This window comes from Panthera onca, chromosome C2, assembly GCF_046562875.1.
Source record: "Panthera onca isolate mPanOnc1 chromosome C2, mPanOnc1 haplotype 2, whole genome shotgun sequence".
Lineage (NCBI taxonomy): Eukaryota > Metazoa > Chordata > Mammalia > Carnivora > Felidae > Panthera > Panthera onca.
This window is the reverse complement of record NC_138347.1, coordinates 93817151-93844974: the sequence shown is the minus strand read 5'-3', so window position 1 is coordinate 93844974 and position 27824 is coordinate 93817151. Positions and strand designations below refer to the sequence as shown.

The 27824-nt window shown below is 40.8% G+C and overlaps 2 protein-coding genes across 2 annotated transcripts; both read right to left on the bottom strand.

The window, feature by feature from the left end:
* Positions 1 to 16493: 16493 nt before the first annotated feature.
* On the bottom strand, positions 16494 to 16942 carry LOC145715736 (cytochrome c oxidase subunit 6B1). Its single transcript, XM_081796548.1, has one exon. The coding sequence runs from the start codon at positions 16884 to 16886 to the stop codon at positions 16626 to 16628; it is 261 nt and encodes an 86-aa protein (XP_081652674.1). The 5' UTR covers positions 16887 to 16942; the 3' UTR covers positions 16494 to 16625.
* Positions 16943 to 23308: 6366 nt separating this feature from the next.
* Positions 23309 to 27007, bottom strand: GHSR (growth hormone secretagogue receptor). The gene is made up of 2 exons (XM_060637957.3): positions 25835 to 27007; positions 23309 to 23678 (listed from the first exon to the last, which is right to left on the bottom strand). The coding sequence occupies exons 1-2, from the start codon at positions 26625 to 26627 to the stop codon at positions 23374 to 23376; spliced, it is 1098 nt and encodes a 365-aa protein (XP_060493940.1). The 5' UTR covers positions 26628 to 27007; the 3' UTR covers positions 23309 to 23373.
* Positions 27008 to 27824: the final 817 nt, after the last annotated feature.

Below are 27824 nucleotides of genomic sequence, written 5' to 3'. Positions count from 1 at the left end.
CTCCCTCTCTCTCTGACCCTCCCCCGTTCATGCTCTGTCTCTCTCTGTCTCAAAAATAAATAAATGTTAAAAAAAAAAAATTAAAATTAATAAATAAATAAATAAATAAATAAATAAAAGAAATCAACCACATGAAGAGATCTGAAAAGAACACAAAAACATGGAGGTTACATCACATGCTACTAAACTATTAATGGTTCAACCAAGAAATCAAAGAGGGAACCAAAAAATACATGGAGACAAATGAACATGAAAATACAGTGGTATACTCTTTGGGGTATAGCAAAAGCTGTTCTAAGAGGGAAGTTTATAGCAATAAAGGTCTACCTCAAGAAGGAAAAAATATCTCAAATAAACAACTAATCTTATGTCTAAAGGAGCTAGAAAAAGTAGAAAAATTAAAAACCCAAAACCAGTAGAAGGAAGGAAATAATAAAATTTAGAGCAGAAACAAAATAGAAACTAAAAAAAAAAATCAGTGAATCCAGGAGGTGGTTCTTTGAAAGCATCAACAAAATTGATAACCCCCTAGTCAGACTGATCAAGAGACACTCCAACGCCATCACGGCATCACTGGCTCCACATCACTCTTAGAAAATTGATCAAAATCCCTGGTGTCGCCTTTGACATCTTGCCTATCTCTCAGGCAGTGTCCACCTTTGGCCACTTTTTCTCTTACCCCGTTATGCTCCAGCCCTGTGACCTTTCACAGTTCCTCAAAAACGTCATGTTGTTCATAACTCAGACCTTTTCCATTATTCTTTATGTTTGGAACTGTTCACTCCTCTTCAACAATCTGCTCAGCTCCCACTCATCCTTGTGCTATGGCATAAATGTCATTACCCCAGGGATGCCCTCATCAGTCTTAGACCCCAGGCCCAGCTAGGTAAAGGAAAGACCTCTCACAGCATCCACCTGACACTTCTTCACCATAGCACACAATTCAATTATAGTGAAATAATTATTGGCAGTTATTTGCTTAACACAGGTTTTCTCCATGGAGCAGACTAAGTGGTCCTAGCACAGTACTAGTTTGTGTGGCCTTGCTTAAACTTTCTTTTTTAGTACTATTAGCATTCTATGATGTCAGTGGGTTAATAAATGAGTGAAGGAGAGAAAGGGGATACTGAATATTTCAGCAGGTTTGGCTGTGAAGGGGAGGAGAGAACTAGGGTGACAGCTGGAAGTCACCGTAGGATTGACTTACTCTACTCATCCTGTCTTAACAAAATAGCATAGACCAGGCAGCTTAAACCACGGAAATTTACTTCTCAGAGTTCTGGAAGCTGTAAGTCTAAGATTAAAGTGCTAGCATGGTTAGCTTCTGGTGAGACCTCTCTTCCTGGTTTGTAGGTGGTCATCTCCTTCCTGTGTCCTCATGGTGGGGAGGAGGGGGAACGGGGGGAGGGAAGGGGGGTGGTGGAGAGAGGGGTGGTGGTGGAAAGAGTGGGGGGTGGTGGTGGAGAGAGCGGGGTGGGTGGTTGTGGAGAGAGTGGGGAGGGGTGGTGGAGAGAGCGGGCAGGGGTGGAGGTGGAGAGCAGGGAGGGGTGGAGGTGGAGAGCAGGGGGGGGTGGAGGTGGAGAGCAGGGGGGGGTGTGGAGGTGGAGGGGGGGATGGAGGTGGGGGGGTGGAGTTGGGGGGAGAGCGAAAGCAAGCTCTCTGGTGTCTCTCTCTCTCTTTTTTTTAATATGAAATTTATTGTCAAATTGGTTTCCATACAACACCCAGTGCTCATCCCAAAAGGTGCCCTCCTCAATACCCATCACCCACCCTCCCCTCCCTCCCACCCCCCATCAACCCTCAGTTTGTTCTCAGTTTTTAAGAGTCTCTTATGCTTTGGCTCTCTCCCTCTCTAACCTCTTTTTTTTTCTTCCCCTCCCCCATCGACTTCTGTTAAGTTTCTCAGAATCCCCGTAAGAGTGAAAACATATGGTACTTGTCTTTCTCTGTATGACTTATTTCACTTAACATAACACTCTCCATTTCCATCCACGTTGCTACAAAGGGCCATATTTCATTCTTTCTCATTGCCACATAGTATTCCATTGTGTATATAAACCACAATTTCTTTATCCATTCGTCAGGAGGAGCTAAAAAATGGTGTCTCTTCTTATAAGAGCATTAATGTCATCATAAGGGTATCATCTCAATACTGTCACATGGGGAGTTAGAAATTCAAGATACGAATGAGGGGCACACAATTCAGTACATAGCAGGAGTTAAGTGAAGATTTTTTTTATGGTTAAAAAGTCTTGAGCAGACTTAAATTCTGATGGCAGATGCGAGCAGAGAGGGGAAAGTCATTGGAGATGAGAGGAGAAAGCAAGTAGAGCACTGCTGGAGACAAGGGCAGACATGGCTCCCACTGTGACATGATAGGAGGGGCAAAGGGCAAGTGCAGCTCCGTGTGACCTTTTCCATATGGTGTCAACCAGCTAAAAGAGCTCTCAACTCATGACTTGTTTCCTTTTAAAGTAACATACAAGGGTATCTGCTGAGGGTCTGGCATGGTTTGAGGAGAAGGTTCTAAGTAGATTATGTGAAGAATGAGAGCGGAGTAAGGACACACGAGCACAGAGTGCTGATTATCAGGAGATTTTGTTCCACCAAGTACTTAGTGCTATGAGATGTTTCTCTGGCACCATTCAGCATGTGGAGCATGAAACCAGGAAGGAGGATAGCTGTCTTGATCTAGAAACAGTGACATGGTAGAAAGCAGGCATGTGAACTGAGAACACTCACTGGAAAGTGGTTGATGTCAGGGTCATGGATTGAATTAGGATCATGGAGATGGGAGGGGACTAATAGGGAAAAAGTAAAGAGACTAAAGACTTTCTGTGTGAAAGGGGTAATGGCTGAGAGCCCTGGAACGGGAGAAGACTGTGGTCGCCAAATGGGATGTTTCAATGCAAGATTTCAACACTGTCCAACATGTCAGCTTAGGAGTGAGTGGCTGAAGTGGATTCATGGTAAAGGTCCCCGAAATGGAGAAGACCAAGACTGGAGACCAGTCTAAAAGAGATGAGTCTAGTGCTTAGTGCAATGATGTCCAGTAAGCTGCCTCCTTGCAAAATTCCATTTTCACAAGGCTTCTTCCCCTATGGGAGGGCTGCATGAGCCACAGCACTGCTTCCCCAGGTAGTTATCATAGCCACCAGTCTCTCCCTCTTTTTTCTTATTAGTGCTTCACGTCTTGAAGCTCTTGGGATAAAGAGACAGAAAAAAAAGGAAGCAAGAAACTGATACAGAGGGTCACACAAACCATTGAAATCACAGAATTCACATGATGTTGTTATTTATCTGATAGGTTACGCTTGTTCCTGGCTCTCAAGACTAAATGGGAATCTCTGCCCTGTAACAACTGTGTTACCAGAGACCTTTAGGAAAATCCTCCTTTGGGGCTTCCTTTAGGGCCAGCAGTGCCATATAAACATTTTTTTTTTCCTTCATACAGGACAAGTAGAGATTAATAGTTACTAAAAGTATTGTTTTCCAGCAAGAATTGCCAAAATTAGAAAATTCCCCAAGACTATCTCACTCACAGCAGATATCACCAACAGATCATGACAGTTTTTACTGCAGACATAAGATGTAGCTTTAGAATTGATAATACAAATCGTGGGCCATTCTAAAACACTTTGAAGACTGAAAGAGAATGTAACTGTGTTCCAAGCAGCCTAAAGGCTACCTATCTCTAACCCTTTACCTTTGCCTAGCTTTAGTAACTATAGTTTTGTGATTTCAGCAGAACACTGGCCCAGGAGAAACAAGGAACCAGGTGTTCCCAGAAGACCAAACTTGGCCATACTAGAAAATAGACTTCCATGATGCCAGCAAATCTGTTTGAGATTATACTGAGAATGCTTTCCCTGCACAGCAACCCTCATCACCTCCCTGTGCTTCCCTTTTTAAAATCCCCTGCTTGTTCCAAGACTTTGGAGATGGTCTTTGGGCATCAGTCCACCATTTTCCCAGGTTGCCAGCCACCTGAATAAGCAACTTTTTCTTTCCAACCAACACTTGTCTCTTGAGTCTTGGCTTTAAAGAGATGAGCAGCTAAACTCGGGCTTTGGTAACAGATTTTGGAGAGCCAGCCAGGAGTCTATGCTCCCCACCCCAACATCTATCCTCCTCAGGTATCCCCAGGACAGAGTGATTGGCTGTGACAGCAATGCCAGGGCTTACCTGTTCCCAGGTTACAGAGAGCAGATATTCGCAGCAGCACCCCTGAGCCCACCATTGGTTTCCTGAGTTAGTGGTGTTGATGTCAGGGAGACAGCTGCTCATGGTTATTGATTTTAAGGATGGTCCCAAACAGCTGCAGATACTTTTGTTTGGGGGAATCTCCTTTCTTGCTGCTGCTCGGCCTCAGCTGCCTCCCGTCACTTCCTGTTGGTGGAAAGGAAACGTGAACTGGGATGAGCTAATAGGCTCCATGGCAGGGTAATTCCACCAGAATGCATGCTGGGAGTCCTCTTTTATTGCAGTTTGGCCAATTAAGCTGTTTGGACCCTTCTGGGTCAATTTGTGGTACCCCTGGTAAGGGACAAGACTCTAAAGTGACTTTGTGCCAGTCTCTCTTCTTAGTTTTTTTTTTCTTCATTATTTTTTTTAATGTGTATTTATTTTTGAGAGAGAGAGAGCACATGAGCAGGGGAGGGTTTGAGAGAGAGGGGGCAGAGGATCCGAAGCAGGCTTTGCGCTGACAGCAGAAAGCCCGGTGTGGGTTGGAACTCACAAACCATGAGATCACAACCTGAGCCAAAGTCAGATGCTTAACCAACTGAGCTCCCCAGGTGCCCCCCCTATTCTCTCCTCTTAGAAGGGGAGTTGGCTTGTTTGACAAGTACCTGATTTGTTTTAGTATTTGTGTAAAAATGGGGGGATCTAGTTCAATCCCCTCTCAGAGTCCATTGGGACTGGCATTTTCTGATTGGCACACCTACAGCTATAATACCATGACTAAAAAGAAAATGGTATTTTATTGTAACACTAGCTAGGCTTCATTTAGTCATAGTTCTGTTTCTTTGGTGTTCTTTCTGAACTTCTGCCTTGGGGTCTACTCCTTCCGTTCCCAAAGAAAGTCCATTAGGACATATTTTGAATAAATGATGCAGAGGGCTGAAAAGCAACCAGAGACAAAGCCTGTTTTGCAAGGAGAGACAGGAGACAGAGATAAAAGAATGTTAGTCCAAAGTTTGAGTCCACCTGTGGCCTTGCCCGTGACACCCCTGCCACCTCTACCTCCGCCTCTGCCTTCTCTTCCTGTTCTGCACCACCACCTGGGCCGCTTGCACAGCCGGCTCCTATACCATCCTCAGTGCCTTGGGTGCCATTGGCTCCTGCTCCTCCTACCCTCACAACGGAGGAGAAAAAAGTCTAAGCCGTCAGGCTACCTTCTTATGAGGTTCAAACTGGAGCACCTCCCAAATCAACATGAAGGGGCCCAGAATCTCCCCTAGACTTAAACTGCCCACTTCAGATTTTCCCACAGGAGCCCACATGAAATTGACAGTGGGGAACAAACTGAATGACTTTTTAGTGGACACAGGTGCAACATATTCGGTATTAAAGCTAATTCAAGGTTGTTAGTTTAGCTAAAATAGACATGCCTTTAGAGTTGTCAGTACTAAATACAAAACTTATTCTACCAAGGTTTACTAAAGGTCACATAAGCTCATATTATATCTGTTGTCATTTGTCAGCAAAAAATGACTCAAAATGATAGTTAATTTTGTGTCATGAAGTTTTAGGTTAAATAAATAAAAAGTCTTATAGATAAACTTTTAAACAGCTTTCAAAATCTTTGGCAACCTGAAACTTTGGAGTTTGTTGGTTTCTTTTTTAAAGATTTTTTTAAAAATTTTAAGTAATCGCTACATCCAGTAGGGGATTTGAACTTACAACCCTGAGATCATAAGTCACATGCTCTACCAACTGAGCCAGCCAGGTGCCCCTGAAGTTTTGCAATTAAATGATGAATTGGGTTGAATTTATTGGATTTCTAGGTCTTTTTCAAGTGAGATAAATACTGAAATCTTAATTACTAAACATAGGTTTTTATCTGCTTTTGGCTTCTTATCACAGAGAAGATACTTATCTTATCACCTAAAGATACTTGGGTCTTCCAGTAAACGTCTTTTATGCTTTATTGAAAATTGTACTACAAAAAAGCACATTTCCAAAATAATGACATATTTACAAATTTGCCAATCTAAAGACTTCTGGTTTAACACACAGTTCACAATTAGTTACTACTTAGTTTTCTCTAGAAACTAAGGTTTCTAAGAGTTAAAATTCTGATAAGTGCAATTAAGACTGCTAGAAATGATAAGGAAACAACTCTATATGCATAAAAAGTAAGGTGTGTTTTTTTAAGGTTTGAAGAATGGGAATACATTTTTGTTGAGGGAAAAGAAAGTAATTTTGTCCTAAAATGAGACTGGTTATTTAGAGAGAGAAGGCTTAGGAAAAATTCTGAATGTTTAAAAAAAAAAAGTAGAAAGTTTGTGAAAGGGAATCTTTGGAAAAGAATTTTATGGGTGGCCAAGACTAAGATTGGAATGAACGAGTTTTAAAAGTATACTAGCATAAGGTTGAAATTTGGCTTTTCTCTATTAAAAAGACAAAATTTTCTTGGATTGTTGGTCTGCTCTTGATAAGAAATCATAAACAATGTTTGTTTTTTTTTTAATCTTTCCAGAAAATCAAATTTTCTATGTTTCGTCTTGATCAGGTCTTAAAACCTCTCAACATTAAAGGAGCTAAGTTTTGTTAACAACTATACAAACTGTAGTATCTCTTATTGCCATCTTGGTTAAATAATTAAACATTAAGTTTTATAATGATCTGTAATCCTATTTAAGCAGGAGCTTTAAAACCTTCTGAAGTTTTTAACAAAATTTCCCCAAGAGTCAAATTCTAAATGAAGTCTTTTTGACTAATTAAGCTTGTTTATTTGTTATGTTAAATTACATGGGAAACATTGTCAAACAAATGATGATAAATCTTCTTAGGTTATATTGTGTGGGTTGATGTTATAACTGTTCTAGAAATTATATGAAATTTCTAAAGTTATAATATGTCCTGGCTTAAGGTCATCACTTGACATTCTACTTATTAAAATGTATGTTACAATAAATAACTGGATTTCCTTGTCAGCTGCATTATAATGAACTCTCTTCAGATCTTTGACCATGTCTATTTTTTGAGTCTTTTGTCATTTACAGCTATTGTTTTGGTGCTCTTAGAAAATGTGTTTCATCTTCAAGGAGATTCATGAAAAGGATTTTTGACAAACACAGGTTTCTGCTATCTTTAAGATCATAAAACTAAACTGGGTAAGAATTTCTGAAATTAAGGAAAAGCTGCATTCAAACAGAACAAGATTATTTACATGGGACTAAGTGAATTAAGAAAGATGATTATAGTTTTTATGACTCTTATTTTTTTTAATTTATTTTTATTTATTTTAGAGGGAGAGAGAGAGAGAGAGAGCAGGAGAGAGGAGCAAAGGGAGAGAGAGAGAGAGAATCCCAAGCAGGCACCATGCTCAGCACGGAACCAGACACCGGCCTCGATACCATGACCCTGGGATCATGACCTGAGCCAAAATCAAGAGTCAGACACTCATCAGACTGAGCCACCTAGGCGCCCTTTAGGACTCTTGTTTGATATGTTTGCTCTTCCAGATTTAAGGAAACCTTTTCTCTTAAGATACCTGTAACTTATAGAAATATAATAATATTCCTTCGTGAATAAACTGAAATATTTATCTTTTCTCCCTATCTGAACCCTCCAGAATTCATAAACTCCTAGTATTTTTTCTTCCATGGCAATTATAACTGTTTGCATAAGTTCAGTAAGAACCTGTTGTCTTTGTAATGGGACACCATTGAAATCATTGGTTAGATTACCAAGGCTTTGACTGGAATGCCATATTTGAGAGAGACAAGCAGAGACTCAGATATGACCAGACAGCTTGAAGGAACGAAGGTTGACTTTATGGAGCCAATGGAGACCCTTGGAAATGTTGGCTTGGTACCTTGCTTAGACTTCCCAGCAGCCTTATCAATGAGTAAAAATGTCACTTCCTAGCAGGTACAAGAACCTCAGGATGTTTTGGGAAGGTGGAGAAGATAAATTCACCTGAATCTATAGGTATTGAAGGCAAATCTAATGGCAAGCATTTGGCTTGGCTTCTGGCCTTGAGAAGCTATGAAAAATTCAATCTGAAATTCCTTATAAAACGTTCCAACAAAGCAGGTTTTAAAGAATTTATATGGTCAATTACTATTCCTGCTATGCTTATGTGCTTATTAGGCCAAGTTTGTTAAAACTGGGCTTGTTTTGTGGCGCCTGGGTGGCTCAGTCAGTTAAGTATCTGACATTAGCTTGGGTCATGATCTCGCAGTTTGTGGGTTTGTGCCCTGCGACAGGCTCTGTGCTGCTCCTACCCTGCTCGTACTCTGTCTCTCGCTCTCTCTCTCAAAAATAAACACTAAAAAATAAATAAATAAATCTGGGCTTGTCTTACAAACAAATTAGTCTTAATTTGGCTATCATTGATAGAAATGAAGGTGATTTTAGAGAAAAAAAATTATGTTTCAGTAACACACATTTGTGGATGTTAGATTCTAGTTCTGATTGTCTTTGAATGTTTGTTTGCCCAAGCTAGACAACTTGAGGTAAACTTCAGAGAAATTGCCACAACAGCTCATGTATAGACAACTTTCATGCCTGTAACCCTGAGAATAATCAAAGGACCCCATGGGCATGTGATTATTTGAACAGTTGGACAACGGGAGGCACTTGTTAGGAGTTCTTACTGCTCCCTTTTCAGTCCACAGTAAGTCTAAAGTTGCCCATTGAACAAGCTCTCTCAAATTATTCACCCATGTCAGGCAGGACGTCCCTGGGGAAACACCAGATGGAGATGAATATTTCTTTGGGTATGGTTTGCTCCCCTGATGGGGAGTTGCAGCTCATCAACATGTGTTATTTGCCTAAAACCTTAATTCTCATCACTAACAAAACAGCTAACTCCCTCACCAACCCACAAAATTTTTTGGACTGCTTGGCTAACGTAACACTAGATAAGTGATACAGTAGCCTTAGACTAGTTTGGTGACCAAAATGGTGTATGTTGTAGTAGCCAACAACTCTTGCTCTACTTAGACTAACTCCACCCTGCGGGCTGAAACTAGTGTAGACAGAATTAGACAACAGGCCACTTGGTTGCAGCAGACCCTAGAAGAGCACATCCCTCTGTTTCAAGGGAGTTGGAATTGGTTTTCTGGCGTATTTTCTTGGATACTCACTAGCATCAGATCAGTTCTAGAGGGAATAATAAAAATGGGCCTTACCAATATTATGGACTTACTGGAATATACTTAGGGCAAGACTAGTAATGTTATGTGCCACCAGATGATGCAAGAAGGCATCCAAAACTTTAAAGAAAGAACTACCTTTGGTACTACCCCCACCCAACACACTTAGAAAAAGGGGCCCAAAGTTACATCCTGCACTATGTCAGGGCCTTCCATTCCAAAGACCCTTCTGTGCCCTGATTCAGCCTGAAACAGCTACAGAAGATGAACTTTTGCCCATATTCCATAGAAATGAAAAGAAGGGACGACAGTGGGGATATGCTTGTTCCAAGCAGCCTAAAGGATACATATCTCTAACTCATTAACTTGTGCCCTGTAGCTTATATAGCTTGATTAATTACAGCTTCTTTGAGATTTCAACAGAACACTGACCCTGGGGAAACATGTAATGAGGTGTCCCCAGAAGATCAAGCTTGGCCATGCTAGAAAATAGCCTTCCCTAATGCAGTAAGTCTGCTTGAGATCATACTGAGAATGCTCTCCCTGAATAGTGACCTTCATGACTTCCCTATACCTCCCTTTTAAAACACCCTGCTTGTTTCAGGCCTTTGAGATGGTCTTTAGACATCAGTCCACCATCTTCCTAGGTTGCCAGACTCCTGAATAAAGCAACTTTCCTTTCCAACCAACTCTTGTCTCTTGAGTACTAGCTTCAAGTGGTGAGCAGCCAAACTGGGTTTCAGTAACAAGAAAACTAAAAATAAGTCAATGTAAAATTATTGATTTTTATTTTCTGATTGACAAGTTAAAACTAGTTTGTGAATGGAACTATTTCATAGTTCTACTAATAAAATAAAATCAAAGTTTTTCCTAAAAATAAAATCTGTGGACATTAAATCCAAATAAAAAGACTTTATATTGATTTTCAGAATGTTTAAAAATAACAAATGGGAAAATTATTCCTGGCATGTATTTGTATACTTTATTCAGGCTTTTTGCCATATCTATCTCTAATACTGTATCACTAATATTTTTATGAAGAATAAATCATTTTTAACATTTAAATGTTTGTTTATTTATTTTGAGAGAGAGAGAGTCTCAAGCAGGCTCCGCACTATCAGTGCAGAGCCTGACATGGGGCTCGATCTCACGAACCATGAGGTCATGACCTGACCCGAAATCAAGAGTTGGATGCTTAACCAACTAGGTGCCTTCACATCATTTTTAATATAATCTACTCATTTTTTAATAAAATTACCTACCGTACCCTTCTCTGTTGCATTTGTGGTTAATAAATGTGAAATTCTTGATGTCTTTGATTGCTGTTTCTAGTAATGTCAGAGCAAATTCTGAGAAAAAGGAGGCTATTCTTTTTCTGTTAGTTTCTTACTGAAATTTTAATTTCAACCTCAATTTTTTACAGATTCTGTCACTTTGTCCCTACTGAGAGTATCTTTCTTTGACAAAATCTTTATAAAACAAAATTTGTCAAATAAGGTGACTGTGATTCTTTTGAGTGTTTTACCATCTTTAGACCTTGGAAAATAGTAGACCTTCTCAATTTCATTCCATCAAAAGATTCAACTCAAATTTTGAGATGTTCCAAAGATCAATTCTAGAATATCAAAATTAAACCTATACAATTTCTAATCCTCCTTACATAATTTGTTCAGTTTCTTATTTTCATAAGCATATATTTTAATGTTTTCCTGTTGTGAGCTGTGTTTTCAGTAACTTTACACATGTCTCAGAGCTTCAAACAGAGATGTTTTTAGTTTTTAGGGTTTTTTCTTGGTATTCCATTTGTTAACTACTCTGATTAAAGATTTTAACTGATTTTAAGCAAAAGATAAATATAGAAGACTCATTTACAATTCTATTTGAGAACATAAGGTTGATTTACAAAGTAGTTCTTCAAAAGCACAAGCATTATTGAAATTCAATTGATGATGGGAAGAAAAAAGAGAAAGAATGAATACTACCATTCTGAGACATTTTATTTTGTGTCTCAGTTTGTGTGTGTGTGTGTGTGTGTTGTAAATTTTGGCAACATACCTTCTATTTTAATTCGTGGAATATCACAACTTCTTTGGATGAATTGTAATTATGCAAGTACAATTCCAAGTTCTGCTGTCTGTTCCATAAGATTCATAACTTTAGTAAGAGTACTATTTTTATCATGGCACTTTGCCTCACCAAAATTAGAGTTGTATTATCATTCCAAAATGAATACATTTAACTTCATGGGGAAAAGCTTAACTAAAATTACAATTATTCTCAATAACATAAGATGTTTCACTTTGGCAAAATGACTCCCAAAAGCATTATTTCAACTTCATCAACTGGACGAGAAAACTCAACCCATTAGTGAGATTAAATAATCTTTTATTTCAAGTGTCTGAAAGCATGGATATAAAATTGGCCTTGTTCAACCTTGGGCCAAGATCATTTTCTGACAATAGAACCAGCACAGTAACAGCTGTCATGAACTTTTGGTGCATGTGCAAGAAACTACAGAATCAAAAATGATTAAGATTAATTTGAAGAACAATTATTTAAATGAATTATTTACATTCACATGCTGAAATGTAAATGTATCTTCTGCAGTGCTTGCTATGTGTTAAATTATTGGCTCAAGCACAGTTTTCTTAAAATAATTACTGACTCGAGCAGATTTAGAGCAAAGTTAAAAGCCTGTTACCATTGTAACAAGAGTGTTTAGGGTGTGCTCTACATGAGGACTGTTCAGCTTCTATTTCCTGGACTTATTACACATATTCCTATAATTTTCCCCATTTCCCACTGACCCTGCTGACTGGCAGCCTGGTGAGTATGCATCTTTAAGACTACAGTGAGAGCAAAGGCACAAGTGGAGGAAAACAACAACAACAACAACAAAAATGCTTAAATATTTCCCCTGCCACCACTCCTGAGATAGGAAGAAGTTGACTTTCCTTACAGTATGTATCAAAGTCCACTTTTTTTTTCTTTCAGGAAGTGTTTTGCATGCTTTAGTGGGAATAGAGATGGGTTGGTCATCTCTCAGTTTACTATGTGTTAAGGAGAGAGCTCTGTTCACTGAGCATGCACTACACATGCACCTAGACAAGATTATGGCAGAAGCTGGAAATACCAACTGGCGGTCTGACAACTGCACCCAAGCTTTCTTTAACGCGACTATTAATGACAAGTCCTTAAAAAAAAAAAAAAGAGTCCGACTTCGGCTTAGGTCATGATCTCGTGGTTCATGAGTTCAAGCCCTGTGCCGGGCTCTGTGTGGACAGGTCAGAGCCTGGAGCCTGCTTTGGAATCTGTGACTCCCTCTTTCTCTGCCCCTCTCCCACCCATGCTATATCTCTCTCTGTCTCTCAAAAAATAAATAAATGTTAAAAAAATCTTTTTTAAAGAAAGAAAGAAAAATCCATCGTAAATGCAAAACCAGATGGGATGCCTAGACAGGAGGAGTAACCCGTACTGTCACAGGCAAAAGGGACACATTGTCTCCCTAATGTCCTTCCTTAGCCAAGTTTCTGGGAGCCTACTACCAATTGATGGGAGTTTGCCTACAGCATGAAACCTTCTAGAACCCCTAGGACTGTAGACAATCTGTAATGTGTTCTGCACTAGGACTTATTCTGTTTGAATGGAGCCAAAAAGTTACTATATTTGAAGTGCTTTCACATAGGAATTAGAAGTGTTCTTAATCAGATTGCTAGGATCCAGTGTCCTTCCTCCCCTGTCAAGGGTCCTGAATGTGTCATGTGCCAGAAGGCCATGCTCTAGCTCACTCCTGCACTTCTTCTCCACCAACTGAGTTTTTTGTTCTCAAATCTATCTACGCCAAAGTGCCCCTGTTATTCTAATTACTTGATTTAAATTATATAAGTTGAATAAAATGTGACTGCAAAAAGAGAATCATTATTTCTTGGAAAACTACACTGAATTCTTTGGAAAGTCTCAATAAAGTAAGTCACCAAAGAGCTCATTTAATTAGCAGTGGGTAAAACTGTCAAAATTGGGGTTGGGGAACTTTCTTACACCATACACGAAAATAAATTCAAAATCGATCAAAGACCCAAGTGTGAGACAGGAAACCATCAAAATCCTATAGGAGAACACAGGAAGAACCTCTTTGCCCTCTTCTTACTAGACACGTCATAGAGACAAGGAAAACAAAAAGAAAATTGAACTGTTGGGACTTCATCAAGATAAAAAGCTTCACAGCAAAGGAAACAATTAACAAAACTAAAAGGCACCCTATGGAATGGGAGAAGATATTTCCAAATGACATAACTGATACAGGTTAATTATCCAAAATCTATAAAGAACTTATCAAACTTAACACCCAAAAAACAAATAATCCAGTGAAGAAATGGGCAGAAGACATGAATAGACACTTTTCCAAAGAAGACATCCAGATGGCTAACAGATGCATGATAAGATGCTCAACTTCACTCATCATCAGGGAAATACAAATCAAAACCCTGATGAGATAACTAACCTCACACCTGCCAGAATGGCTAAAATTAACAATGCAAGAAACAACAGGTGTTGGCGAGGATGGAGAAAGGGGAACCCTCTTACGCTGTTGGTGGAAATGCAAACTGGGGCAGCCACTCTGGAAGACAATATGGAGGTTCCTCAAAAAGTTAAAAATAGAATCTACCCTACAACCCAGCAATAGCACTGCTAGGTATTTACCCAAAGGATATAAAAATAGATTCAAAGGGGTACATGCATCCTGATGTTTATAGCAGCATTATCAATAATAGCCAAACTATGGAAAGAGCCTAAATGTCCATTGACTGATGAATGGATAAAGAGGATATGGTGTGTGTGTGTGTGTGTGTGTGTGTGTGTGTACATATAATGGAATATTACTCAGTCATCAAAATAATTAAACTTTGCCATTTGCAACAATGTGGATGGAGCTAGAATGTGTTATGCTAAACAAAATAAGTCAGAGAAAGACAAATACCATTTGATTTCACTCATATATGGAATATAAGAAACAAAACAGATGAACATATGGGAAGAGGGGAAAAAGAGAGGGAAACAAACCATAAGAGACTCTTAAAGACAAACAAACTAAGGGTTGATGGAAGAAGGTGGGTGGGGGATGGGCTAGATGGGTGATGGGTGTTAGGATGGCACTTATTACAATGAGCACTGGGTGTTGTCTGTAAGTGATGAATCACTGAATTCTACTCCTGAAACCAATATTGCACTGTATGTTAACTAAGTAGAATTTAAATAAAAATTTAAAAAGAAAAAAAATTGAGGTTGGGAGACACTAAAACTATAGAAGGATTCTGCATTCAAATTTCTTCACACGTTTTGGGTTTTTTCTCTGCTTTAAAGAAACTCAAATTGGAAATTGTAAATTCTAAACAACCTAATAGGTTGCTGTAATAAAAAGAGTTAACGTATATTGGGCTCTTCTATGTGCCAAATGCTGCCCCTTGACATAAATTATGTCACTGAAACTGTCAAAAACCACAAAAAGCAAATACTCTTATGGTTCCTATTGTAGTGTTAAATCATCTGAGATTCAGAGAGGTCAATGCTAAGTTTTGCCCTGTGTCACATGGCTGGTTAATAGTTAAGCCAGGAGAGAATTCTGTAACTCTTTAGCTCCAAAGCCTATGCATACTTCACTTTTCATGCTTTGTTCCTAGGAAGTAAATTCTGAAAGAAAAAAGTTTTTTTAATAAGGGTTTGGAAGAGGGGCACTTGGGTGGCTCAGTTGGCTCAGCATTGGACTCCTGATTTAGGCTCAGGTCATGATCTCATGGTGGTGAGATGTAGCTCCATCTGGGGCTCTGTGCTGAGCCTGGAACCTGCTTGAAATTCTCTCTCTCCCCCTCCCCCTTCCCTCCCTGGTTGTGCTTGCACTCTCTCTCACTTTCTCTCTCTTGAAAAAAAAAAAGGTTCTGAAGCAGTTACACATGCCAATATAACGAACATGTGGCCATGAAGAAAGGTATACTTTCAGGAAACGGATTTTGTCAAGCTCTTGTTCCCTCTCTTCCTCCCCCTTGCTGACTGAGTCTGAAATTATCTTTTTATTCCATAAGTAGAGGTGCAAATGTCTCCTGGGAGAGAGGGTCCAAGGGTTCACTCCAAAATATGTCTGCTGTATTTTGAAAACCTGACAGAGGCTTGTCAACACCCTGGGCAAAGCAATTACCCAGCATTGTTAAATTTGCAGCTGCTCTTACCAGCCTCTCTAAATATCTGCACATGGTCAAAAAAGTTGTGGGACACCTCGGCTAGACAACCTAGGAGGGTGGGCACACCATGGTGCTGTTTCATGCTGTGCCAAGTAACCAAATGATAATAGCAGCCATTTAATAAGCATCTGCTAGGTTTTGGTACTTTTCATGGGTTTGATAAAGAACTTGCCCAAAGCAATGCAGCTCCAGAACTAGAATGTAAGCCTAGTTGATGAGTGCTGGCTTTCCTCTCCCACCGCTTCTCTGTAACTTTCTCCCCTGGAAGAGCAGGTGTCCCAGTCAGGAGCTGCAGGGGTTAGTGTTGGGTATGGAAGATGTCATCCTGAGGATGATACTCCTCAGAGAAACCAGGCAAACCCAAGTTGCTAGAGGCAAAAAGCAGAGAAAAGTGTAAGAACAGAGCAGGGCTGGGAGGGAAGCCAACCTCTGAACTGTTGTAATGCAGTTTGCTATTTGCCATTATTACAAGGATAGTACACATTCTTTGTAGAAACAGTGGAAAAAATAGAGGAAAGTCTTTTCACAGATCAGAGAAACACTGTTAATACTTTTATATTGCTGGATCTTTTCAGTCTTTGGCTTTGTGAACATCTTTATTTTCCTTTACAAGATGGGACAGTATTTTTTTTTCCACTTACTAATAGCAGGTAAACATTTCCCCCACATTATTAAAATTCTCCTACATGATCATTTTTTTAAGTTTAGTTATTTGAGAGACAGAGACAATGTGAGAGGGGGAGGGGCAGAGAGAGAGGGGGAGAGAGAGAATCCCAAGCAAGGTCCATGCTGCCAGCGCAGAGCCCACGGAGGGTCTCGAACTCACAAAACCGTGAGATCATGACCTGAGCTGAAACCAAGAGTTGGACACGTAATCAATTGAGCCACCCAGGTGCCCCTCCTACAATATCATTTTTTTTTTTTTTTTCACTTTTCCAATGAGTATTTATTATTAGTTAAGCCATGCTTCAGGATCCCAGGGTGGGGATCACCATGTACCCAGGTCCCCCTTCACTGCCCTAGGAGAAGGATGGAGTACGGAGGAGAGGTGGGTGGAGCCAGTTCAGATCTTCCCAGGAAACGTGCCTTCCGCCTGGCGGTCGTCCCAGGCTGCCACCCAGGATATGGGGCAGAGGGACTTGTACACACGCCGGTACCATTCACACACGGAGACATCACCCCCTTTAGCAGTCATCGCCTTCTCACAGCGGTGAAAGTCCAGGTAGTTCTGCCAGCAGTTCCTGGTCTGGTTCTGGTTGGGGAAGCGGCTGTCAAAAGGGGCAGTCTGGTAGTTCTTGATTTTGGTCTTGATGTCTTCTGCCATGGTGCTGAGTCCTAAAGACACCCCCGAAGCACCTTGCAGCTCAATGTGACCCTCAGCCTACAATATCATTTTTAATGCCTGCCTAGTACTCTAGAATAGGGGAAGTGAAAGCGCTAGAACCTCGCTGGTCTGGGGTCCATTTCTAGCTCTGCCATTTCCTGGCCATGTGACAAAACTCTCACCTCAGTTACCCCCTCAACACCCATGGGTATAATAATCAAACCTCCTCCTAGGTGTGTTGGGATGATTATATGTGAAAAAGAATTGAAAGCATGTATCACAGTGCTACGTACAGGTTAACTGTTATCGTTGCTGGGATTTATTTAACCAATTTCCTATTCTCCAACATTAGAGTTTTTCAGGTTTTCACAACTATGAACAAGATGCAATGAACACAATTACAGGTAAATCTCTGTGTTCCTCCATAATTATGTCTTGATGTGCAATTACTGCATCAAGAAATATGCAAAATGTGTATGTATTTGATACATACTGTCCAGCTATTCTTCAGGAGACGTGTATTGATTTATAATTATTTTGACGACCCCTTGAAGGAAGCTGGCTATGAAGTCGGGAACTGATGATGGATTATGAGTCAGGAGGCCAGGAACAATCAGCATGTGAACACTGGCCTCGGAATGTGAGACCTGCCAAGTCCCAGGCAGACATGCTAACCTCTCCTCTCTCGGCCTTAGAGTCAGTCTCCTCTTTTGAACTTAGGACACAGGGATGGACTGAGAGAATGTGAGGGGCAATGGCTGACACTGAATTGAAGGAGGGGTGGACAGAAGGGGTCAGAAGACACTGGAAAGGGCCTTAGCAAATCAATAAAAGTGTATCTCATGTAGGATTACTTTACTATATTATTAATTATTGCCAGATATTATTTGTACATTTTAACTCAGATACTGCCTTAAAGTTGTAATTAACTCTCATGTTAATAGCGTATGTGTACGAATACATTGAACTTTCACACTATGATTATCCTTTATTCACTTCTCATGTTCTTCTTAAGTAGAAATAATGATAGCGGCAGGGCACCTGGGTGGCTCAGTCGGTTCAGCGACAAACTTTTGATTTCACCTCAGGTCATGATCCCAGGGTTGTGGGATCAAGCCCTGCATTGGGCTCTGCACTGAGTGTGGAGCCTGCTGATGATTCTTTCTCTCTCTCCCTCTGACCCTCTCCCCCACTCGCTCTCTAAAAAAAAGAAAAGAAAGAAAAAGAAAAAAAAAAGGATGGTGGCAATAGGTAGTAGAGTATTTTAAAATCATTTAATCAGCAAATTAAAGTTGGCCACCTTATTGGTCCTCCAATTTTAGTTTTAAATTTTATTGGTCCCAGGAATCCATATGTCTAGAAGATAGTGCCCAGGTAACACATACCCAGTCTTTAAACCTTCATTTATGCAACCAGCATTCAGTGAGGGGCTGACTGCTGTATGCAAGATGTACAGGAAGTCTGCCTTTGACTCAGAGAGCTTGTGGTCTTTGGGTCTCACATTAGGGTAGCACCATGCAGGTGCAACACCCTTGGTTCTGGGGATTACAGACCGTAAGGGACAGAGAAGTGAAGAGGGCATGGGGATTACAGTCCATCACAGGGTCCTCGACTTTTAGCTTAGAAGCCACCTCTTCTTCTAGAAATTGTTTCACTCATTATTAAATATTGGAGTCCTTGGGAAAATAATGTTCACTATAATAAACACCTCCTCATTGTGGCAAAATACATTATTTCAGAAATTAAAAGGACAAAGAAGAATTGAATCTAGGATAGGGGTAGGGGCAAAATATCCCAGACACCAAGATTTATAACTGCACATGGAAGAAATTATCTATAGGCTTTTAAAATATATTTATTAAGCTATTGTTTGGTTTAGAACATCCATAAGAAGGAAAACCAGTGTCTAATTTCATAAGACGTATGAGCTAGAATAAACACCTCAACATTTACAAAAGCCTTAAATAAAAAGAATCACAAATCAAAATACCAGTAGTGACATGACACATTGTAACAACACAAATCAACAAAGTTGTAAATTCCACATTACGTAGAACACAGCAGGTTATGAGTGAAATAGGAGACTATGCTGCTTGGATTTATTTATATGAGCAAGTGCTCTCTAGTGTGGTAAACGTGCCATGCTCAAAGGGTTAAATATAAGTGTTTTTGTTGTTTGAGCCAGAGAAATGTTTGGATTTGAGATACTAAAAATCACAGAAAATCTTTCAAACTATTCTTCACAAATGTTTTCTGTGGGGCTGAGGGTAGAGGGTGAGTACAGGGAGACTTCTTCTAGAAGGAACATTTGAAAACATTTTGGTAGAACTTTCTGAGCAGTTGTGTGAGGCATGTTTTCTGAGGGATTTACTGGTTTACCAGTTTTGGGAACAGTCGGTAGCCCCTTGTGCAATGGGTATACTATGTCATAGTGTGAAACATTAATTGAAATTCCAGCAAATATCCAGGCAATTGGGAGGGACATAGGCTTGGCAGCCTTTTTTGTTTCGGTTTGGTTTTTGGTTTTTTAAGGGTATTTTCCTCAACCAAAAATGACTAGCTTCCAAGACCCTTCAAGAGTTTGCATTCAAAAGGAAAAACACAATTGGGGCACCTGGGTGGCTCAGTTGGTTACATATTTGACTTCGCGTGGCTCAGGTCATGATCTCACTGTTTAAGATTTTGAGCTCTGCGTCGGGCTCTGTGCTGACAGCTCAGAGCCTGGAGCCTGCTTCAGATTCTGTGTCTCCCTCTCCCTCTTGTGCTCTCTCCCAAAAAGATATAAACATTAAAAAATTTTTTTAAATGACATTTGATTTGTATAAAATCTTTTAAAAAAACACAAAATAAGCCTTAGGCAAACTTCCTCCCTCACCTGCTCCAAACTTCAATTACTGCCAAGAATTAATATGACTGAATTCATTTAATATGAATAAATAAGTGACGTGAGCTTAAAGTGGTTGGCCTTTGCCACCAGCACATCCCCTTCTGTTGATTTTGACTTGCAGCTTATTCTCCAGATAAAGAATATTTGTGTTATCAATTCATTGAATTAACATCGGTTACTAATTATCTAGTTAAGTTATAATTGGAAAGATTCTCGCCAGTGTTGCAAATTAAATTGCAAAGAAATCATGGGAGGATCATTAAAAATCTTTATCTTTAATGACATTATTTACACTAGATACAGTGTTTCTGAAAGCAGAAAGCTCTGTTCTAATCATTTAGACAATGTGAGAAGAAATGTTGATATATGTGTACATGTATGTCACGTTTTAAAGATACACACACTGTTTTTTAAAGGACAAGTGTTTTCAGGCACCAGTCTTGTGATAGGTTGTTTTTGTTGTTGTTTTAAACTAAGTTCGAGTATATTGCTAAATGAAAAACAGCCAAAAATTATAGCAAAAATTGCCGATGTTAACTAACAATTGTAAATTGTTTGTAATGATCTCAGCCTCTTAAGAAATGCATTAGAGTCAAATAGCCTGTGTTTCAAGAAAAATCTCATCGCTGCGACCTTCACTGCAGTAAGAACGTGACCATAAAGAAATGGTTTCCAAGTCTGACCAGTCATTGGAAGTGTTTCTTAATCTCAGTGCCACAAAACTGTGATTTTAAATAACTCATGGCAAGAATGTTTTCTTTAAAGAAATTATTAAAAAGTTCTTAGTCATGTACAGTTACTTCCTATAATGAAAAAGACCCAACCCTTGATTCTGTGACCTGGTGGAAGGTATAGTGACAGATGCCTCATTGCTGGATAACCAGGAAAATGGAAACACAGATTAAAACTGAAACCAATTCCTTTACTTGCCTTACATTAATGAAGGACGCTGTGAGTGTAATTACTGCCAGCAGACATACTACGTGCATCTACACATTTGACTGGTTTGTGTAGCAACAGCCCATTTTGAACTTCTTTTGAACCAAATACACAACAATACAGGGAGATGAATAACCCCTTAAAATACTGGAGAATAATCTGATTCAGGGTCAACTGGAGATGTTTATTTCATAACTTAAAGACATTTATTAGTTATCTACTGCAACACAAGACACAAGTGATCATGAGCTCATTAAGGATAAAATCCTTGGCTTATGAGTCTGTAGAGCTTAGAATATACCAGGCACATACTAAACGTTTGTGACATGATAGACTTTTAGAAACAATTTTCCTCATCGCAAGTTCCTCTTTTCCCTGAGTCTTAAACAATTTATGAAGTATGATGATACGATGTTACAAACAATAAAAAAGGCAATGATACAAGAGGGCAAATTAAAGACCTGTTTCTCTAAACATTATCTCTGAGTTTGCTCATCAACACCAATGAAGGGCATTGGTGGTCCTTGCTATGTAAACTATGCCCTGTAAGTGAGTTAGGCTGAGACTGTAGGCTGAACTCACAAGACAGGAAAGACCATTAAATAGGTAGGTAACAAATTAAAAGTTAGATGTGGTTTTCTCCAAAGCAATCAGCTGTGTGATAGAAGTCAAGCCTTCTTTGCTTATTTTCTCTCAAATAGGATATACTTGTAGACAAAAACTCTAAGGTTTTGGGAAAGTGAATTACATCTTTGGGATTTGCTGGACCCTATTTAGGACAATAATGCTGAATGACCTAATTAGTATCTCATAGGCTTAAATGAATGAGAGTATTTTTTAAAATATTGATGTACTCCCAAGAAGTAGCTGACTAATCAATTTGTGAAAGTTCTGAATTTAGACTAAATTGGTGCAATTTTAGTGTCAGGAAGGATTTCAAAAATATTTTTCCCCAGAAATCATTCTAATTGTAATGATGTTTTTCATTTTTTTAAGATGAATAGTCAATTATTTCAGCATAATAATCTTTACTTTTGGTAGGGGAGAAAATCAATCATGGCAATAATTTCCCTAACTGGTTCATGCACTTCCATAGTTGAACCAATAACTTCATGTAGGAATTGCTTCTATGGCTTAATATTATACAGGATTATGACAAAATAATTTTTAGGATAATATAAATATGCAAAGAGTTGCCTATGCAGGGAGCAATGTCAATACAAATGAGAAGTTTAGTTTTATGACCAAAATGCTCAATATTTAGTTGAAGGTGCTTAATCATTCATAAGTATGAATCAGAGGGAGACTGGGAATCCAAGTAAACATATCTATCAGGCAAGCAGTGAGATGGAAATAGCAAAACTAATTTGGAGACAGGACATGGCATAGGCATTTTGAAATAAATGGCTATAAGATTTTTTAAAGTTTTGAATATCAATAAGCGGTAGCATTTAAGAGATTCTAAATTTTTCACCACTTGACAAATGTCTATGTTCACTAAATTCCTGTAAGCTTTCCAGAGTAAGTTATAAATTATTCCTTTATTCACAAAGCAAAGCCTTATGATTGGCTTAAGTATTTTTGTTAAGCCAAATAAGGCGGTTTGTGATTTTCTATAATTTCTATAAAGTCTCATTTCCTGAATATATAAATACACATGTACTTCAACCTAATTTAAAAAGGCCTCTTCTATTTCATATCCATTTTCTTCCAAGCATGAAGACTAGGGCATTTAGGTGTAATTTTGAAGGTTTACCACTCTAACATTCTGCTATGCTAAGTTCACTATTAAAAAACACTTCAGGGAATGAGTTTTATTTGTAAACATTTTTTATAAGATTAACAATAATTTCACATATACTCCTGAGCTGCACTGTCCAATATGGTAACCACTAACCACATCTGAAAGGTGGCTTGAGCAACTTTAAAAACTGAATTTTTAATTTTAATTCACTTTAAATTTTAAAAATTCCAGTAGTTTATTTATTGGAAAACCTTTAGGTGTGTTTGGGCCACTTAGATTTATGGAATCTACTTTTTCATCTGTGAATTTCATGAACCCTAAATACATCCAGTCTTACTGGTGAAAACTTAGCATCCAAATTAAGGTGCATTGTAAATGTAAACATTTGAGAGACTCTGTCCAAAAAAAAAAAGAATGTCAAATTCTCATTTATACGTTTTATATGAATTACTTAAGTACCTTGCATTATATTTATCTTGGACAGCACTGATCTGGAGCTATATGAAAATTGCTAGTAGTTAAAAGATATGTCTTAAATGTTTCACTTTAATGTCATTCTCTTGATCAAATTTTTTTTATCATTATGAACAAGTAAATCAGATTTAGTATTTACACAGTACAAAGTACCCTAATTGCCCCTCTGCACACCCTCCTTTCTCCAAATTGCCAAGTCCTTGCTAGCACCAACAGCAGAATGCAAAATCATAGACAGTGAATACGCAGAAATAGTGTATGAGAGCACTGATGAGCGTGCAGTCGAATAGAACGCTGCAAGTTCTATCTTTTCTTTCCTCTCAATTGTTTCCAGCTCTATGTGTTCCTAATTCCAAAGTTAACCTTCAACTTCTTCCCAAGTTCTGCTGTGCTATGGCTTCCGGTTTAGAATAAGCGATGACTTTGCTCAGCAATGTGCTCGGTCATGTATTAATGCTAGATTCTGTCCAGGCCCGAGAACTTTCATCCTTCAGAGTGGAGAGCTTCCTCTGGGGGAAGGGTTCAAATCCCAGAAGTCTGAACACTGCCACCCGGTACTTCTTGGACATGATGTTGTACAGGATGGGATTGATGGCAGCGCTGAGGTAGAAGAGGACAAAGGATACCAGGTTGCAGTACTGGCTGATCTGAGCGATCTCCAGGGAGCCAGGCTCGAAGGATTTGGAAAATAAATATCGCCCTACGTGGAAGGGCAGCCAGCAGAGGATGAAAGCAAACACCACTACAGCTAAAAGGACAACGGGAGAGAGAGCGTGAGTTCAAGACATGTCATAGCAAGCCACATTCTATTTTGAAGACACAGTTTTGTTTTGATTATGTATAGTATGACCATTGATTTCAGAGAAACATTACGTTCTGCTTTTCCCTATTGCTACTTTTTAACCAAGATTGGACTAACAGTTCAACCATTTTTATCGAGCTTCCCGATCATTTCTACTTAACAACTGTTTGAGTGGTTTTGTGACTAGACTGGCATATTGACACAACAGCTTGTTCACGAGAGTCCACCATTTCACATGTGTTAGATACAACCAGACACACATGAAGTACAGTGGTTACACTCAACGGCTGGTGGGTATCAGAGTTCCTGGGGCACAGATTCCTTGTATGTACTATAGACTCACAAAATTAATAACCCTAGGAAGGAGACCAGGACACCTGCCTTTTTCTTTTCTGTTCTTTTTTCTTTTTTAAAGTTTCACAGAAGACTGAATATGCATGCAGTCAGGATTGAGAACCTCTCAGATGGACGATGCTCTGCCACGTACAATAGGCATAAGTGACCGTGAAAGCAACTAACGCTGATTATCCTCCATCCAAGTCTTCATTTTGCCCAGGCCAGATGATTTTTCCCAGGACCTCTGAATTTCTAGATTAGGTTTTTAAAATTCAGAAGTCAAAGGAAAAATAACAGAAAATAAGACTTTAGTCTTTCTACCACTTTAGTGATTCCCTTTATAATGTCAAGGCAAAAGAAAATTAGTGTTGCTGTTGAGACACAGTGAGGATAGTCAACAGCTTAAAAAGAAAACTGGAGGAAATTACTAAACTTCTCCTCAAAACTGACTGCCACAGTAGCAACGTGAATATTAGAATCCCCTGGAGGTCACTAGCAGGTGTGCAATGTGTTAGTCATATTGTGAGAATCACTGGTCTAGAAAATGAAAAAATTTCACATTCTTTGAAAAAACTGTGTCCCTTTAATATACAGGATTCCAGGAACTATAAAAATACAAATACAAAATCAACCTGGAACTTCTAAGAAGCACTAAATAGGTAAACAAATACAAAACGTTAGACTATAGCGAGGAATAATAAAACATACAGACCCTGGTTTTGACAGAGCAAGTAAAATCAGTATTTTGCTTGTATGTGAACGCATTTTTGTATCACTTCACTTGTACTGAACACACATACTTAAATTTATGTAGTAAATAGGCACTGCACTCAAGGCCTGATACTGCACCTCAATGCTCTTGGAAGGACCGTTTGGGGAGGGATAGTAAGTCCTGTCAGCTCACGCAAAGTCATCTTTTCTCATGTGGGAAGCCTGCATGTCTTAACTTATCCTGCTTTATTCTGGACTATCCTACCAGAAGAAACAGGTGGTCACAAAAACAAATGGAGACTCCAGCACTGATTTGTCATTGACTTCTTTTCAAAGCTAAAAGAAACAGCAGCAGGGTAAACTGAACTGATGCAATTATCTTTAAAAAATGCAGGTCAGAAAGCCTACCGCAACATTGAAAGAAAAATGAATCATTTCCGACAGAACTACCCACATTGATCATGTCTTTGGTTAAATTTACCACTAAATGCTTTCTAGATCCAATGCCTACTCCTCCCCCCACCCCACCCTACTTTTTAAATGCAACTTGATATCCACAAATTGAGGCAGGAAGCTTAACCTCACCTTTAACACTTAAAGACCACAATAGACTTTTATGAAATATCTCATTTTTAAGGCAGTGTTTCTGGGCTGATAACATTCATTTAAGGGAAATATAAAGGTGGGGCATCTTTTCCTGAAAAAAAAAAAAAAAAAAAAGGGAGACCAAAAGAAAGACACGAAGAGATAGAGAACAAAAGAAAGAATGGAGACCCTGAGGTACTGGGGCTGTGGGGGGAGGAGCAGGGGACACAGAAAAACAGAACAAAAAACAGAACACAGAGAGAAAGAGGGAGACGCACACACCACAGAGAAACTAAGAAACCAGAGAGAGTTCAAGACAGAAACAGGAAAGAGTAACTGACAGACCTACAGATTGAGACTGAGAAAAACAGGGGAAAGATGTAGAGGCTCCGGGAGAAGGGGAAAGGGGGGAAGGCAAGGGGAGAGGAGAGGACGCGGGAGCGCGAGCTCGAGGGCGCGCTGAGACCCACCCAGCATTTTCACGGTTTGCTTGTGGTTCTGGTCCCTTAGCGAGGCGCCCACCGCCGCCTCGCCGCGCTTTCTCCGCCACAGCTTTCTGCCGATGAGGCTGTAAAGCACAGTCAGGCAGAAGACGGGCAGAAAGAAGAAGACGCTGGAAACCCATACCATGACCGTGAGCAGTCCGGAGCGCACCGCGAACTCGGTGGCGCGACACTCGTTGGTGTCCCGAGGGTCGGTGCCGTTCTCGTGCTCCACCCCGACCAGCACGAAGATGGGCCCGGCGCTGCAGAAGGCCACGGCCCAGATGACCAGGATGACCAGCTTCACCCGGCCCTTGGTGACTACCACCTTGGCCCGCAGCGGGAAGCAGATGGCGAAGTAGCGCTCGACGCTCAGCGCGGTGATGGTGAGCACTGTGGCATAGGTGCAGCTCTCGCTGACGAACTGGAAGAGTTTGCAGAGCAGGTCGCCGAAGTTCCAGGGCCGGTACTGCCACAGGCGGACGAGGTCGAGGGGCATGCAGAGGAAGATGAGTAGGTCGGAGAAGGCCATACTGGACAGGTAGAGGTTGGTGGTGGTGCGCAGCTCGCGGAAGCGCGACACCACCAGCATGGTGAGCAGGTTGCCCGCGATGCCCACCACAAAGAGTGCCACGCAGGTGGCGGTGACGCCGGCCAGCAGCGGCGCGGGGAAGAGCGGCAGGAGCTCGGCAAACGAGTCGTTGTCGGGGGGAGCGTCCCAGCCCAGGTCCGGCAGCGTGAGGTTGTACCCCGGCTCCTCGCTCGGCGTCGCGTTCCACATGCTGCGGGCTCCCACTTAACAGCCTCTGGGATGCGACTGCCCTGAGAGGCTGGATCCGGCTGGCCCCAGAGGGTCCCTTTGGTCGCGAGAGAGTGCGAAGGAGGAGGCGGCGCGGGCTGGCGGGGAGGATGCTTGGAGAGGAAAAGAGAGGGAAGTGAGAGGCAGAAGCGCAGGGAGGTGAGATTGATAGCGTGGGGCGAAAAAGGGGAGGGAGGGAGACACACGCGCACGCACGCACGCACTGGTGGTGAGGACGAGTGACCCACCGCTCTTTCTGGCACCTCTATTTTTCCCCATTATCTCCCCCAAACCTAGCCTCTGGCTGGCCCCCACTCGCGTACCTTCACCTTCTCAGGGGAAGCCCTGCCAGTCCCGCCTCTCCTGCGTCTTCTCGCCCCTTCTGCATCTCGCACTTCCCCAAAGTGTCCCGGCTGGTGGCGGCCTCGGAGACCCGGCACTGCGAAATGGGAGCGAAAGGCGCTCTCTTTCCAGCCTTGGGCGCTGTCAGCTTAGAGTGGTCCAGAAGGACAGGTCACACCCGGGGCGGGGGCGGGGACGGTGGGAGTGGCGCGGAGAATGCCTTCAGTGGCCCGGACCTGAGTTTTTCCTCAAAAAGGGGTAAAGAGTTGGTTATGGACCTTGTGGGAAGAAGAAGCGAGTGTGCCCCACCGGCACACTCCAAAAGAGAGATCTCCAAAAGAGAGATAGGGAAGGAAGGAAGGAAGGAAGGAAGGAAGGAAGGAAGGAGAGGAAGGAAGGAGAAAGAAAGAAAGAAAGAAAGAAAGAAAGAAAGAAAGAAAGACCTAGTATTTGTGTTCCGACCAGAGAGGAGACCAGTGCGCACCTGGGAAGAACCTCACGCAGTTCTAGAACCTATCATCGTGTTAACCAAGACAAACTGGCTCAGAGTCGTGTAGCCACTTGTCCGAGGTCACACAGAGTTGGGGGACCCAGAGACTAGACTTGGAGCTCTCTTCGGGTTTGGACTTCTGAGCACGAAGGACAGGATGTGCTGAATAAACTTTCTTCTGAATCCTAGCCCTTTGTAGGTCCTTCCCTTCAGCGGCTAGCTGTGGTAAGCGATTTGTTGTGTAAGAGATTACTTGCCTTATGCAAATCTCAGGGTGGAGGTGGGAGCGGGGAAGGAGGGGCAAAAGGAAAGGGACATGGAGGGAGGGTGGGGCGGGCAAAGGAGGA